The following is a 17,428-nucleotide window of genomic DNA, read 5'->3' on the forward strand; positions in this document are numbered from 1 at the left end:
GGCCTTGCTGTCACACCAGACGGCAAACCTCCTCCATAGAAAGAAGTAACTCCTCTTAGTGGAATCTTTCCTGGAAGCAAGCAAGATACGGGAGACACCCTCTGACAGACCCAAAGAGGCAAAGTCTACGCTCTCAACATCCAGGCCGTGAGAGACAGAGACCGGAGTTTGGGATGCAGAAGCGCCCCTTCGTCCTGTGTGATGAGGGTCGGAAAACACTCCAATCTCCACGGTTCTTCGGAGGACAACTCCAGAAGAAGAGGGAACCAGATCTGATGCGGCCAAAAAGGAGCAATCATGGTGCCTTGGTCTTGCTTGAGTTTCAACAAAGTCTTCCCCACCAGAGGTATGGGAGGATAAGCATACAGCAGACCCTCCCCCCAGTCCAGGAGGAAGGCATCCGATGCCAGTCTGCCGTGGGCCTGAAGCCTGGAACAGAACTGAGGGACTTTGTGGTTGGCTCGAGATGCGAAGAGATCTACCAAGGGGGTGCCCCACACCTGGAAGATCTGTCGCACTACACGGGAATTGAGCGACCACTCGTGAGGTTGCATAATCCTGCTCAACCTGTCGGCCAGACTGTTGTTTACGTCTGCCAGATATGTGGCTTGGAGCAACATGCCGTGATGGCGAGCCCAGAGCCACATGCTGACGGCTTCCTGACACAGGGGGCGAGATCCGGTGCCCCCCTGCTTGTTGATGTAATACATGGCAACCTGGTTGTCTGTCTGAATTTCGATAATTTGGTGGGACAGCCGATCTCTGAAAGCCTTCAGAGCGTTCCAGACCGCTCGTAACTCCAGGAGATTGATCTGCAGATCGCGTTCCTGGAGGGACCAGCTTCCCTGGGTGTGAAGCCCATCGACATGAGCTCCCCACCCCAGGAGAGACGCATCCGTAGTCAGCACTTTTTGCGGCTGAGGAATTTGGAAAGGACGTCCCAGAGTCAAATTGGACCAAATCGTCCACCAATACAGGGATTTGAGAAAACTCGTGGACAGGTGGATCACGTCTTCTAGATCCCCAGCAGCCTGAAACCACTGGGAAGCTAGGGTCCACTGAGCAGATCTCATGTGAAGGCGGGCCATGGGAGTCACATGAACTGTGGAGGCCATGTGGCCCAGCAATCTCAACACCTGCCGAGCTGTGATCTGCTGGGACGCTCGCACCCGCAAGACGAGGGACAACAAGTTGTTGGCTCTCGCCTCTGGGAGATAGGCACGAGCCGTCCGAGAATCCAGCAGAGCTCCTATGAATTCGAGTTTCTGCACTGGGAGAAGATGGGACTTTGGATAATTTATCACAAACCCCAGTAGCTCCAGGAGGCGAATAGTCATCTGCGTAGACTGTAGAGCTCCTGCCTCGGATGTGTTCTTCACCAGCCAATCGTCGAGATATGGGAACACGTGTACCCCCAGCCTGCGAAGTGCCGCCGCTACTACAGCCAAGCACTTCGTGAACACCCTGGGCGCAGAGGCGAGCCCAAAGGGTAGCACACAGTACTGGAAGTGACGTGTGCCCAGCTGAAATCGCAGATACTGTCTGTGAGCTGGCAGTATTGGGATGTGTGTGTAGGCGTCCTTCAAGTCCAGAGAGCATAGCCAATCGTTTTCCTGAATCATGGGGAGAAGGGTGCCCAGGGAAAGCATCCTGAACTTTTCTTTGACCAGATATTTGTTCAGGGCCCTTAGGTCTAGGATGGGATGCATCCCCCCGTTTTCTTTTCCACAAGGAAGTACCTGGAATAGAATCCCAGCCCTTCCTGCCCGGATGGCACGGGCTCGACCGCATTGGGGCTGAGAAGGGTGGAGAGCTCCTCTGCAAGTACCTGCTTGTGTTGGAAGCTGTAAGAATGAGCTCCCGGTGGACAATTTGGAGGTTTTGAGGCCAAATTGAGGGTGTATACTTGCCGGACTATTTCAAGAACCCACTGATCGGAGGTTATGAGAGGCCACCTTTGGTGAAAAACTTTCAACCTCCCTCCGACCGGCAGGTCGCCCGGCACTGACACTTGGATGTCGGCTATGCTCTGCTGGAGCCAGTCAAAAGCTCGTCCCTTGCTTTTGCTGGGGAGCCGAGGGGCCTTGCTGAGGCGCACGCTGCTGACGAGAGCGAGCGCGCTGGGGCTTAGCCTGGGCCGCAGGCTGTCGAGAAGGAGGATTGTACCTACGCTTACCAGAAGAGTAGGGAACAGTCTTCCTTCTCCCCAAAATCGTCTACCTGTAGAGGTAGAAGCTGAAGGCTGCCGGCGGGAGAACTTGTCGAAAGCGGTATCCCGCTGGTGGAGCTGCTCTACCACCTGTTCGACTTTCTCTCCAAAAATATTATCCGCACGGCAAGGCGAGTCCGCAATCCGCTGCTGGATCCTATTCTCCAGGTCGGAGGCACGCAGCCATGAGAGTCTGCACATCACCACACCTTGAGCAGCGGCCCTGGACGCAACATCAAAGGTGTCATACACCCCTCTGGCCAGGAATTTTCTGCACGCCTTCAGCTGCCTGACCACCTCCTGAAATGGCTTGGCTTGCTCAGGCGGGAGCTTGTCCACCAAGCCCGCCAACTGCCGCACATTGTTCCACATGTGTATGCTCGTGTAGAGCTGGTAAGACTGGATTTTGGCCACGAGCATAGAAGAATGGTAGGCCTTCCTCCCAAAGGAGTCTAAGGTTCTAGAGTCCATGCCCGGGGGCGCCGAAGTATGCTCCCTAGAACTCTTAGCCTTCTTTAGGGCCAAATCCACAACTCCAGAGTCCTGAGGCAACTGAGTGCGCATCAGCTCTGGGTCCCCATGGATCCGGTACTGGGACTCGATCTTCTTGGGAATGTGGGGATTACTTAATGGCTTGGTCCAGTTCACCAGCAATGTCTTTTTTAGGACATGATGCATGGGTACTGTGGACGCTTCCTTAGGTGGAGAAGGATAGTCCAGGAGCTGAAACATTTCAGCCCTGGGCTCGTCCTCCACAACCACCGGGAAGGGGATGGCCGTAGACATCTCCCGGACAAAGGCCGCGAAAGACAGACTCTCGGGAGGAGAAAGCTGCCTTTCAGGGGAGGGAGTGGGATCAGAAGGAAGGCCATCAGACTCCTCGTCAGAGAAATATCTGATGTCCTCGTCCTCCTCTTCCCACGAGGCCTCACCATCAGTATCAGACACAAGTTCACGGACCTGTGTCTGAAGCCGTGCCCGGCTCGACTCCGTGGAACCACGGCCACGGTGTGGGCGTCGAGAGGTAGATTCCCTCGCCCGCGAAGCTCCCTCCGCCGATGTCATCGGGGAGCCTTCCTGGGAGGCGACCGCAAGCGGCACCGATGTCGGAGACCTCACCCCGGGCAAGGGGCCAGCCGGCGCCTCACTCGACGGTACCGGTGGCGCAAGCACCCCCGGTACCGGAGGGGAAGGGCGCAACAGCTCTCCCAGGATCTCTGGGAGAACAGCCCGGAGACTCTCGTGCAGAGCGGCTGTGGAGAAAGACATGGAAGCCGATGCAGGTGTCGATGTCAGAGTCTGTTCCGGGCGTGGAGGCTGTTCCGGGCTGTCCAAAGTGGAGCGCATCGACACCTCCTGAACAGAGGGTGAGCGGTCCTCTCGGTGCCGATGCCTACTGGGTGCCGACTCCCTCGGCGACCCAGAGCTCTCGGTACCGATACGGGAAGGATACCGGTGTCGATGCTTCTTTGACTTTTTCAAACGAAGCATGTCACCGGAGCTTCCCGGTACCGACGAGGACGTAAAATCCAGCCGTCGCTTCCTCGGGGCCGAGGCCGAAGAAGGTCGGTCTCGGGGGGGGGGGGGGGGGGGGGCTGTACTGCAGGAGCCCTCAGGTAGGGGGAGACCCACCCGAAGGCTCACCGCCACCAGCAGGGGAATGGACAGCCCTCACCTGCACTCCAGTCGAAGCACCACCGTCCGACGACATCAGCAGAAGTGGAGATCCCGGTACCACCGACGCCCACGCAGCCTTCCGATGTCTCGGCCCCGATGCAGAGGGTCGATGCCTCGATACTCTCGATGCAGTCGCGGCCGAGGACGGAGGTCTTGACGCTGTCGACGTCGACCCACTCGATACTCCCGGTGCCGATGCCAACGAACAGCCCGAGAACAAAACATTCCAATCTCGCTACCTGAGTCCTTTTCTGTAAAAGGGCGCAAAGACTACAGGCCTGCGGGCGGTGCCCAGCCCCCAGACACTGAAGACACGACGCGTGCCTGTCAGTGAGCGAGATTACCCGGGCGCACTGGGTGCACTTCTTGAAGCCGCTGGGAGACTTCGATGACATGGGCGGAAAAATCACGCCGGCGAAATCAAAACTCGTAATTGTGGTAAGGCACCAAAAAGAGGGGGAGAAAAAATTCGACCCGAGGCCTCAAAAGGGCCTACCCCGAAAACGAAAAGAAACTTAACGGGGCAAAAACTGGAAATACAGGAAGGGGAAAAAGACCGAAAAGGCCTTCTTCCGAAATCCTTTTTCCCTTTTTTTTTTTTTTTTTTACTAGCGAAAAGTCCAAAAAAGATGCGCGAGGTCAACTTAAGGGGCGCGAACGGCGTAACACAACCCTACCGAGCGCGGACAAAAGAAGACTGACGAACACGAGCCGGTTCGGGCAGGAAGACGGCCACGCATGCGCGGTGCGCATCGGCGCGCGAGGACTAGCAAAGGCCTTTGCTAGGAAAGTGTTCCGATTAGAGGGGCTGCCGTGGACGTCACCCATCAGTGAGAACAAGCAGCCTGCTTGTCCTCGGAGAAAGATAATAATGTGAGTCAAATCTTAACAATTTTCTCATTAAAGTATTTAGCAAGACTATCTGCTGATGGGGTATCTGTAGTAGTTGTAGTGAATGGGGTGGTATTTAGTAGTTTGTTCACTAGTAGGAAAAGTTTGTGTGTGTCTTTGTAATCTGGTCCAATTTTGATTTTGTAGTAAGATCTTTTAGTATGTCGTATAGCATATTTGTATTTCCTTTGGATTTGTTTCCATGCGTTTAATGTGTGTTCATCTTTTCTTTTATTCCATGCTCGTTCGTATCTCCTGAGTTTTTAATTTTGTCAATTCTTCATTAAACCAAGGTATCGAATTGTTTCTTTGTGTGGTTTTTGTTCGTAATGGTGCTATATTATCTAGTATATTTCTGCATCTAGTGTCCCAATCTTGGAGATAATTATTCGATTGTGTTTGTATTGTCCATTCATCCTTGTAAAGCTGTTGCCAGAATGTTGTAGGATCAATTTGTCCTCTTGAGGTGTAGGTTATGCATTCTTGGTTACGGCGTGTGCTTTTTCTTCGCCATTGTAAGGATATGTTTAATTTATGGTGATCTGACCAAGGCACTTCTTCCCATTTAGTATCTACTAGAGTTAGGTTTAGATCTGATGCTAGTTTGTATGTAATGATCTGATGCTAGTTTGTATGTAATGAGATCAAGTGTGTGTCCTTTGTCATGGGTTGCTTGTATATTTGGCCAGTTAAGGTCACAAAGGTGAAGGAATTCTTTACATTCACAAATATTGGTTGAATTGGAATCATCTAGGTGTAGGTTTATATCCCCAATAGTAAGTATGTTGGAATTAGCTACACAGGTATTCGATATAAAGTCCATAAGTTGTGGTTGGCATTTGTGCCAATTGCCTGGTGGTCTATAGAACAGGACAGCGTTCAGATGGTCGAACAAGGAAGTGTGATGGATTCTTACTGAGACTATTTCAAGATGGGGGCGTTATAGACTCAGCTGTTGTTGTTATGGTGAAATGAGATTTATGGATTAATGCTATACCTCCTCCTCGTTTTCCTTTTCTTGTCCAATGAGTGATTTTATAACCTGGGGGGCATAAGTCTAAAATTGTGGGGTCGTTTTAATCGTGGAGCCAAGTTTCAGTGATGAATGGAAGGTCGAGGTTGTCTGTTGTATGTGTCATGTGTTAGTTCTTCCACTGATTTAACACATAGAACACCAAGGTGAGCAAGATATGGAAAGCACTTTGGGATGTCATTTTCAGGAGACTTGGGAGCCTTTTTGGCTAATCTTACTTTCTTGAGCTCCTAGCTATTTACTGAATTATTGATTTATCCTTTTCTGTATAGTTCTCATGCAAGGGAGGGGGCATGCAAAGAACAAAGGGGGGGGGGGGGTCAGTACTTTGGATATGGGTATCCAATATCTCAGTTGTTATTACATCTAAAGGAGACACTCTTCTTGTTTTGTATGTGCTGTTGGAACAATAAAGATAATTTAAACAAGAATGGCACAAAAAAAAATTATGAAAAGTGGACCCTGTGCAGAGTGCCAGATTCAACTCTGGTCTCCTTGTTGGCAGAGGGATCGCACATCTCCCTACTTTTATTTAATATATACACGAGTTCACTAGGATTTACAGATTTAGAAGTAGAAGAAACCATGTATTCATATGTAGATTGTATGTGTGTGTTAACTTCCATAAGTTCTAATTTAGATCATTCTTCTACTAGTATAGAACACTGTATAAAGAAAATTTAAAATAAATAAATGAAGTACACGGAGGGGGTGGGAAAAGAAGTAAAACCCCAGTTAAACTCACATGAAGTCAGACTGGACTCTGTGGGATCCACTGGCCATAGACTTGAATTCCACACCTTCTAGGTCAATGTCATGAGGCAAACACCACTCCATAAGATTCCCTATGGGAAAAGAGGAACAGCTCAGACCCAGCCAGCACAAAGCTGTGATGAAGCAAAATCTCACACCAGTGATGTGCTGCCCATATTTAAAGCATCTCTCATGAGGTTCTACTCCACTCAAGTGAGCCCCTCATAAAATTATTTAACTCCAGCACATCACTGGTACACACATAGAACTTAATTATGTAGCAAGGAAAACCTAAAAAGTATGTGAAGTACAGATACTCATTTTGTTAAATCTCATTTAAAATCAGCACTACTAACTGTACGTAATCAGATTTAAGAGTCCAATCAACAAATTCATCACACACAATTAGTCCTTCTTTCCTCTAATAGGGCAAAATAAGATGTAGTAAGAGATACAGTCTTCTATCTTGCCATAGCTCTTCAGAATTTAATATCCCAGTATCTCAGAGATGGATAAAACTTTAAGAAGTTCAAAATGGGGTTGAAACCTTGATCTGGTTGCTGGTAACTAGGGGTGGCAGACAGAAAGAAGGATGTTATTTGTAAGTTTTATTATGTCATTTTGTTCAACACCTATATTCTAATGCGTTTTAAAAACAATTTGATATAATTTGTTTTTATTTACTTATGTATTTTTGTGAACAGCTTGATTTTGTTTTTTGAAAAGCAACATAACAAGTGTTTTAACAAAGAAACATACACATACCCTGGACAATAAAAGCTGGATTACACACAGCAGCTGGACTCCACACAACCTTATTAGTATTAACATCCTAAAATTTAGTAAATCTGGTACTATATCTTTCCTTTTTTTTTTTTTATTACACAATGAGACACTAATTTATTCTTTTAAAAAAAGGCTGTATACAAAGCTGTAGTTTGAAAAGTACATACTTACATTTGACAAACCAGCATGTTGACCCTTTCCTCCATTCACAAACTCAAGAATATCAGTGAAGGGAACTTAGCTGAAACAGTGATAATTTACTATCTCCAGTGTGTCCTTTGTTCTGAAATATTCATTACCACATATTAAAAATGTTTGCAGTTAGTGCTGATTCATTTATGGCCTCAAGGTGGTAATAAATGTATGCACACTAACTGCACAAGTGACAGTATATGGTAAGTACTGTGCCTTAATTGTAGAGTGCAATCGATGCCCATTCTCTAACCATAATCCGTCCATTTCCCACCCTTAACACAGAATGCAGTTAACTTGAAAAATTAGCACATACTGTCATGCCATTGTGTTCTTATGATAAACAGCATAGTCTAATTTGCGTGTTAACTACTTAAGGTTCTTTATTAAAAGGATCCTCTCTTCATAAATTCTATATTACTGTTGCACTTTCCCAATTTCCTTCCTCCTTTCCATTCCTCCCTCCCTCCCTTAATCCCAGCTCTTCCCTTATACCCTATCCCTTCATTCCCCTTTCTTTCTAAGATGCCTGGACAATCTTCGCCAGAGGGACCTGGAAACTCCTGCTGGCTCTTCACTATTTGAAACTGATCTGTCCTGCCCTATGTATGTTGGCACACGCACCAACAGATGCGTACAGATAGACGGGACCCTCCCCAACAGGTACTATCACTTAGTAGACACATTTTGCTTAAGTAGTTGACAAAGGATGTAATTGGTCATTTTGCAAGTGAGGAGTGGCCTAGTGGTTAGAGTGGTGGACTTTGGTCCTGGGGAACTGGGTTCGGTTCCCATTGCAGGCACAGGCAGCTCCTTGTGACTCTGGGCAAGTCACTTAACCCTCCATTGCCCCAGGTACAAATAAGTACCTAAGCCGCATTGAGCCTGCCATGAGTGGGAAAGCGCGGGGTACAAATAAAAAAAAAAAAAAATTAAAGAGGACAAGGGCATTAGAGTTAAAATATACCAACAAAGGAAAAAGATCCTAACATTTTGTAAAAACAAGTAAGCATAATCCAGGAACAAATAAATGAGAAAAAAAGAACTGCAGAGCAATTTGTACAAAAGGCTAAAACAATCCCCCCTATGACTGTTTATGTTTAACCATATAGTATGTTTAAGTCCAATTCCAACATCATCCCCACAAAAAAAACAACATCTAAAGTCACTGCCCAATCCTCAAAGTAATATAAGCAGCAACAGCTCACACATGGAAGCATCTGCAGAAGGCTCAGACCTACTCTGCCATCACTCTTAAACACCAAGTTTTTCCCCCTGCAATATACTGGAGGTAGGAGTGACAAAGTAACCCCCACCCCCAAAACCCCTAGAAGTCATCCCCATCCTTGGGACACAATCCCAGTTCACAACTAGAGCTTTTCAAAATGAAAAAAATAATAAAGTAATAAAAGTAAGACTAAATCCTATCAGAGGTGTAGCCAGGTTTTGACATCAGGGGGAGCAAACTTTTGTAAATTAGGCGCTAGTCTGTGTCAGACAGGCGGTAGTGCCAGTACTGTCGCTTAGGTGCAGTGACTGTGGCCGGCAGTCATTAACACAGGCTGCTTCTGCTGCATCCCACTTACAAGGAACCTGGAAGTTACATCAGGAGACGGGAGGTAGCAGAGGTCCCAGGACTGGCCAGAGAAGGCAGCCTGTCTTCTTAACTACAAGTAAAATTATTCAAATTGTGGCCATCACCTCAGGAACACTCGTTCCACTAGTCGAAACTTTGTTTACATCACATGGGGTTTTGTTTGTGTGGTGACTCTACTGGATGTGGAGCCCCTTAGTCCTTGAGCATTTTTATTTTTGGTGACAAGGGTCACCAAAGGCAGCCCTTGCCCTGGAGCCTACTTTCAAATACAGCCAGTTTATGAAATAACACAAATAACACACTAAAGACACTAAAAACCTATACACGCAATCCTACATGAGTTTCAATCAGGCTTTCGGTCGAATCACAGCACGGAAACTGTACTAGTGTCTGTGATGAACTCCTTCAAACAAACAATTGCTACTGGAAACAACATACTCCTACAATTCGACATGTCCAGTGCTTTTGATATGGTTGATCATGGAATACTATTACGTATACTAGAATACTTCGGAGTCGGAGGTAAAGTTCTTAACTGGTTCAAAGGATTCCTGATCACAAGATCATACCAAGTAACAACGAACGCAGATATATCAGCTCCAAGGACACCCGAATGTGGAGTACCCCAAGGATCCCCCCTCTCACCAACCCTCTTCAACCTGATGATGATACCTTTAGCTAAATCATTAGCTAACCAAAACCTTAACCCTTACATATATGCAGCCGATGTCGCGATCTACATCCCGTTCAAACATGACCTAAATGAAACCACCAACAAGATTAACCAAAGCCTTCAAATCATGCACTTCTGGGCAGACGCATTCCAGTTAAAACTTAATGCAGAAAAAACACAATGTCTTGTACTCACCTCACAATACAATACAAACAACTTCACCTCTATAACCACACCAAACTTCTCTCTTCCTATATCAGACAATCTGAGAATCCTCGGAGTCACCATCGACCAAAACCTCACGCTCGAAACCCATGTGAAGAGCACAACGAAAAAAATGTTCCACGCCATGTGGAAACTCAAAAGAGTAAAACCCTATTTCCCTAGATCCATCTTCCGGACCCTGATACAATCACTGGTACTAAGCCACCTGGACTATTGCAATGCACTCTACGCTGGCTGCAAAGAACAAACTATCAGGAAACTCCAGACAGCCCAGAATACCGCCGCCAGACTCATTTTTGGAAAACCAAAATCTGAAACTGCAAAACCCCTAAGAGAAAAACTTCACTGGCTCCCACTTAAGGAACGTACCACGTTCACGATCTGCACGATTGTACACAAAATCATCCACGGAGACACCCCCCCCCCCCCCCGACTTACATGCTAAACCTTGTAGACCTGCCTCCCAGAAATGCCAAAAGATCATCTCGAAAATTTTTGAACCTACACTTCCCCAACTGCAAAGGACTAAAATATAAGCATATACATGCGACTTCCTTCTCCTACATGAATACGCAGATATGGAACGCTTTACCTGCCGATCTGAAAACAATCGAAGAACTAACTTTCGAAAATCCCTGAAGACGTATCTCTTCAACAAAGCCTACAAAGAGAACCCATAGCTTAACATTACAACCATACTAATCCTCAGTAGTCTGAAACTCTTCTTTAATAACTATTTTGTTAGAACGCTTTCCCACTCTCTTTACATCACCAATTGTATCTGACTCACTGGAACGGCAATGGCATAACAGACCTCTGTAAGCCACATTGAGCCTGAAAATAGGTGGAAAAATGTGGGCTACAAATGCAATAAATAAATACAGAAAACGTACCACACCATATTCACCTATGAAAAGCTAGTACTATAAATATTACACTGGGCCCTAGAGCACCAATATACCTGCACTACAAATATTACACGGAGCCCTAGAACACCAACACATTTACTACTGGTAAAACAGAACAAGTGAGACTGCTAAACAGTTCTATGCAGAAACTACTTGCCCACAAAATACCACACCTTGGTCACACACCAAATACAAAACAAGGGATCACGTTAGAAATAGAAATATAAAAATTGAATTGGGAACACCAAGAATTCAAACTAGGCATGCTGCATAACATGGGAGCAATGAAAACACAAATATATTTTTTCTTGTACTGAAAAAAAAACATTTTTTTACAAAAGACATCTGTGATGCACATTTTCCAAAGCTAACATAGTCCACCAGATAAATTCAAAATAAAACACTTTTTTTCTACCTTTGTTGTCTGAGTATTTTATTTTTTCAAGCATGTTGGTCCCAGTTTCTTTTCTGTTTTTGTCTGTCTGTCTTCTGCTGTCTTTCCTGTGGGTGTGGTCCATTTGTCCTATCTCCATTTTCTTCTTATCTTCTTCTACTCCCTCACTATGATACATTTCCTCTTTCTCTTTTCTGTCTCTCCCCTTAGATTTTATCTTCTCACCCTTCAGTCCTCCACCTATATTTCACTCACCAGTACCTATCAACTTTCCATCTTCTCCTCTCACCCCGACCTCTCCCGTCTCACTCCTTCCCTACATTTCTTTTTCACCCACTCCCTATTATACAATTCTACCCTCTGTACTTACCATCCCCTCCTCTCACTCATCTCTCCTTGAGAACCTTCATTGTCTCTGCCCATATTGTTCTACCATGCCAATATCTCCCCTCCGTCCTTATACCGTTGTAGCCCAGCATCTCTTTGACCCCTCAACCTCTATGGTCTAGCAGTTCCCTATCCCTTCTATTTGTTCCCTCCATCCCTATGGTCTAGAAGTTCCCTATCCTCTCTATTTGTTCCCTCCATCCCTATGGTCTAGCAATTCCCTGTCCCCTCTCTCCCCCTTTCCTCCTTATTGTGCCAGGAGACATGGCTACACAAATTCCCAATGCCATGTGCCTTCCAGGTTGCAGACAGCAAACTTCACACCAGAAGTGAAAGCCTGCTATGTGTACACAATCCAGGAAGGAACCTGCATCTCTCCCCTTCTTACTCTCTCCCACTCCTCCTCCTCCTCTTCTGGTCTGCCATCTTCCGCTTCTCTTACCACTTTCCATCTTTATAACACCAGGCTTCCTAAAGCAGATTACACTAGTTAACATAAAGTTTAATCCATCAGGAAACAGGATATCCTCACTGAAATTTGGCCATCTGTATAATATTGAGCAGTGTAGAAAAATGAGCACAAAATAGAGTTTATTAGTGCTGTTTCTACCAGCTACAATCATTTTTAAAGCTATTTTAGTGACATTCAGTTAGGAGAATAAGCCAGGCTATCCAAAGGAAGGAACCAAATTGGTAGAAAAACAAAATTTATTAATCTTTAAACAAATAATTATTATTTGTTTAAAGATTAATAAATTTTGTTTTTCTACCAATTTGGTTCCTTCCTTTGGATAGCCTGGCTTATTCTCCCACCTTTTTTTATTTTTTATTTTTTGCTTCACGCCCCGTGGGATCTTTTGAGTTCTCCACTGTTTGTGGATTCTCTTTAGTGACATTCAGTTGTCATTTTATGATATTTATATCTACATATGGGACGCTTTCAAATAAATTAAAAAGCTATCAAATAAGTTAAAATAAAAAAAAATATTTTGTCCTCCACCTTTTATGGCACTACCTATCCAACTGGAACAGCTTAAACGTTTTAGGATGGACCATGCATAGGCAGTCCCTTCTAATAATCAGTTTTTTATATTGTTTTGGGTCAAAAGGCTAGATAGCCTCACCCACTCTCCTGTTTTGTCTAACCTCCTCGCCTTGAACCCCCCTCCCCGTGTCCAGCACCCTCTGTTTCCCCTTTCTCTCTCCACTGCCATCAATTCCCCTCCCCGAGTCCAGCACCCTCTGTTTCCCCTCTCCCTCTCTCCGCTGCCACCATCAATCCCCCTCCCCGAGTCCAGCATCCTCTGTTTCTCCTCTCTCTCTCTGCCGCCATCAATCCCCCTCCCCAAGTGCAGCACCTTGTTTCCCCCCTCTCTCTCTCCCCGGTGCTGCCGACGCTGACACCGCCACCTGAACCGTCACGTCTGCTCTGTTTAGCTGTTCCCTTCAGCAATAACACGCTGCTTGCCTGAGCCGGTATTGGATCCGCACCTCGACACAAGTACTTCCTGTTTACGCGAGGGTGGGTCACGCAAGCAGAGGGAAGGATCCAACACCGGCTCACTTCAACAAGGCAGCGTCAGCGTGTTATTGCTGCAGGGGCTGCTAAAGAGTAGGTTTGACAGTCCGGGAGGTGAGGGTTGGAAGAGGGAGAACAGAAAGTGGTCTTGCACTTGGTGGGGTGAGAAGGGACGGAAAGGGAGGGGAGAAAGTTACTGCAATTTTTTTTTATGTGTGCTGCAGTGTGCCGACCATGCCGGTAACTGCATAGGTGCAATTTTTTTAAAAATCCATTTGGGGGAGCGACTGCTTCCCCTAGCTACGTCACTGAATCCTATATGTCAAACTATTAATAATTTTTTTTTTCCCTCTTGACAAATGTTTCTATGTAACTTGAATCACTTAGGTATGCAGCACACACTGTGGAGCATTATGTGCACATCCTAAGCAAACCACCACAAAGCACATAACTATGAAGTATTTTGTCACAAATGTTACATTGATTTTAGAACATATTTTATATTTTTGTGGACTTTTTCACACTGTAAGCTGGATCACCCTCACATTGTGTATTACGTTTCAGCTTATGAATATTTATGCATTTTTGCCACTCTTGCATTTTCCCTGCAGCACATATACCCTTGTCTTTTTTATGATGTCAGTCACTCTTTGTGTTTTTGTTCTCATCATAGCTTTACTTGGAGGCATATTTTCAAAGTACTTTGCCTTACAAAGTTTCATAGTAACCTATGGAACTTTAAGTTTAAGTGCTTTGAAAACGAGCCCCTTAGTGGTGTATATATAAGATTCGTTTCAAAAAGAACCCCTGTTTTTTTGCAGTAAGCAAGGAAGGGTCACGGTTATTTTTATTTATATTTTTGGTTCATATACTGGCAGCAGTATCTCACGACAGTATATACTTTGTTTATCTTTATTCATTTGCATTTCAAAGTTATTTCATTTTATATATCTCTTGTTTTTAACTTATTGTTTGTATTTTAAATTTGTTTTATCTCTATTGCTTCACATACATTGGGAATTCACTAGATATGTCATGATCTAGATGGTATTTATACATACTGTGTATGTCAGGTATGTTTTATATTATTTAAAATATTTTATGTACATGTTCTCATTTATTTTTGTATTATTTTAGACCTCTGATTCAGGCTCTTGGTCACCAAATACAGCCTGTGTCATGTCTTCTCAATAAAGAATTTCCCATTGTCCTGTTACTGGGGGTCGACTTGTGATTTCTGTTATGACTCCTTGGTGTACTTGGAACCCTCTCTTCTTTCCTTGAAAGTGTTAGAACTCAAAACACCACGTTCAGATATCCATGTTTGTGAAAGTCTGAGGGGTTTTCCTCAGCTCCTTTTCTTTAAAACCACAAGTTCATGAAATGGCTGTACTACTTTCTACAGAGCAAGACAAGATTTCAGTCAGTGTACTGATCTTGCACTAGAGAATTTTAGTTTAGTTGTTCAATTCTTGATTTCACTGAAACTGGATTACTGTAAATTTCTTAACCAACAATGTATTAAGAGCTTTGCAAGCAGTGCAAAACTCAGCAACTTGGTTAATGATGGATTCTCAAGATTTGAGTATATTACTCCCTGGTTAATTGAATTGCACTGGTTACCTACAATATGAAATGGTGAACTTGTTTTCTAAAATTAATGTATATATAATAAAAAAAAGTACACACTTGCAATGCTAAAAAGAGAATAGAAGAAATAAAGGCACACAAAAATTGTCAAAGGAAGCTAAACAAACTATTAATCCAGAATTGTAGGGGGACCAAACCACATAAGAAATTATTTATACAACTCAGGAAAAAAAAAAAAGGGACTCATGAAGATGATGTTCCATCCAAATACTATTCGAGTTTATTAAGCCTCAGTTTGTGGGTCAGCTAGTCTTCTCCAAAGTACTGGAGTTAAATCCGCTCCACTTGCCCAAAACAACCCCACACAATTAAGTACAGACTTAAAGAAGCATTGCCATACTTGGACAGACCTAAAGTTCATGAACTTCAGTACCCTGTTTATAAACATGGCCAATCCAGGTCACAAGTACCTGGCAGGATCCCAATAAAGTAAAATAGATTTTGTGCTGCTTATCCCAGGAATATTATTGACAACGTGATGGTGGCCTCACTCAGGTATAGACTTATATCACAAGAATTAACACTGTGCAGAATCATAACTTCTCACCACTGCCTCAAAGAATAAAACCACATAAGAACAGATGGTTCACAGTAGGCTCGGGCAGACTTCATCATGTGACACAGAAGCATCCGCCCACACAAGTGTTGCCACTACAAAATTCTTTTGCTCCACTACAGCACTCTGATAGTCCTGAAAATAAAACTGAAGCAGAAAAAGAAAAAGCAAGGAAGGGGGAACAAAAATATGAGAAGGTACCCAAAGAAAAAACACCCTCACAAATCACTAAAACCAAAACACATACTAGGAAATGTACATGGAAAGCGATGACCACAAATGCTCGAAGTCTAAGCAATAAAATTCCTGACCTTCAAGCCCTGATTTTGGAGTCTGACTTGGACATAGTTGCAGTCACAGAGACATGGCTCAATGGTTCCCATGAATGGGATGTAAACATACCAGGCTATAATCTTTTTATGAAGGATAGAGAGGGACGTACAGGTGGAGGAGTAGCTCTGTATGTGAGAAATGATATCCCAGCGACTGAAATGACAGGGAACTGGGGAAAGGAAGAAGCGATATGGATCACCTTAAAAAGAGAGGATAGAACCTTGGTCCACGTGGGTGTTGTCTATAGACCCCTGACACAATTGGAAGAATTAGATAAAGATCTGATCGCTGATATTCAAAAGTTGGGGAAGAAAAGAGAGATACTGTTGTTGGGAGATTTTAATCTGCCGGATGTAGATTGGAGGGTTCCGTCTGCAAAATCGGAAAGAAGTAGAGAGATTGTGGATGCTTTCCAAAGTGCTCTGCTCAGACAAATGGTGAACGAACCCACGAGGGAGGCAGCCACATTGGATCTGGTGCTCACGAATGGGGATAGTGTGTCAAATGTCCGAGTGGCTGCGCACCTTGGAAACAGTGACCATCAAATGGTTTGTTTTGATGTAACGTCTCATGTGGACGGCGGCCACTCTAAACTCAAAGTCCTCGATTTCAAGCGAGCTGACTTTAACAAAATGGGAGAATACCTGAGGAAGGAGCTGATGGGCTGGGAGGACATACTGAAGGAGTGGAACGCCGGTACTACCTGAATACTACTGAGCAACAGGACAACCTCATGTTTTGTGCCTACTGATGGACTTTTACTTATGCACTCTACCTCTGCTTTTGGCTGTTTGGCCACACCTTATTACTGCACTGGACATTTGTGCCTTATCCAGTTTTACTGTTTACTAACAAGACAAGTTTGCTGTTTACTAATGTACAGACAGAATGCAGGGCTATTAGATATATAGCTTGTAACAGTAGGTTGCAAGGCCTATACAAGACCAGCTTGCACGTAGCAACGCCATCTGAATAGGCGGCCTTGGAGGGTGCTGACACCCCCCTGCATTCCTGAGCCGCACCTTATCTCCTGTGCTAGAAAGGAGCATTGTGTGTATACAGAATAAGCTGCTAAGTTTCGTTTTTCTTGCCAGTATCATTTCAGTGTTATGACGTGTGTACGTACTGGGACTACAATTTTGTACTGTAAGAACTACAAATGTTTACTGCGCATGACAGTTATGACGTGTGAGGGGCCAAATGCGCAGGCCCAGTAGGGAAGTATAAATGTAAGCGTCAGATGATTTATGACACACAGTGTCCCGAGGCTACTCGGTGCTGTTCACTTGCTAGCAATAAAGTTGCCTTGTTTGGAACCAAAATTTGCCTTTCGTCTCCTGATTTCCCACCTGTTTCATTGGCGACCCAGATGGGACAGAAGTAGAAAGGGGAATCGGATTATATTCTTCCCCTCCCCCACTGCAGTCGGATCGGGTCATCGATTCCCACCCGAGGAGGTGGTGAGTGGCCACCGCTGATTTCAGCGTCCATCTCCCGGAGGAGGGCCGATCCACTCCGCCTGACTGTAGAGGGGGTTGTGTGGCTCCGACAAGGCACCTTTTTCCATTTCAGGGAGAAGCGCACGACGGCGCGGCCTGCGACCCCGGCGGACAGGCGAGTATACTCTACGTAGTGACCGGCCCAG

The 17,428-nt window shown here is 45.1% G+C and overlaps 1 protein-coding gene across 2 annotated transcripts in view; it reads right to left on the bottom strand.

Annotated features, from left to right (window-relative positions):
* DENND11 (DENN domain containing 11) overlaps positions 1-17,428 on the bottom strand; it is a 408,291-nt gene that overhangs the window by 290,975 nt on the left and 99,888 nt on the right. For both annotated transcript variants that reach the window (XM_030215839.1, XM_030215840.1), the window contains exon 2: positions 6,556-6,655. In XM_030215839.1, coding sequence (XP_030071699.1) covers positions 6,556-6,655 — 100 coding nt within the window. The remainder of the gene's footprint in view (positions 1-6,555; positions 6,656-17,428) is intronic.

This window comes from Microcaecilia unicolor, chromosome 10 (genome assembly GCF_901765095.1).
Source record: "Microcaecilia unicolor chromosome 10, aMicUni1.1, whole genome shotgun sequence".
Taxonomy (NCBI): Eukaryota; Metazoa; Chordata; class Amphibia; order Gymnophiona; family Siphonopidae; genus Microcaecilia; species Microcaecilia unicolor.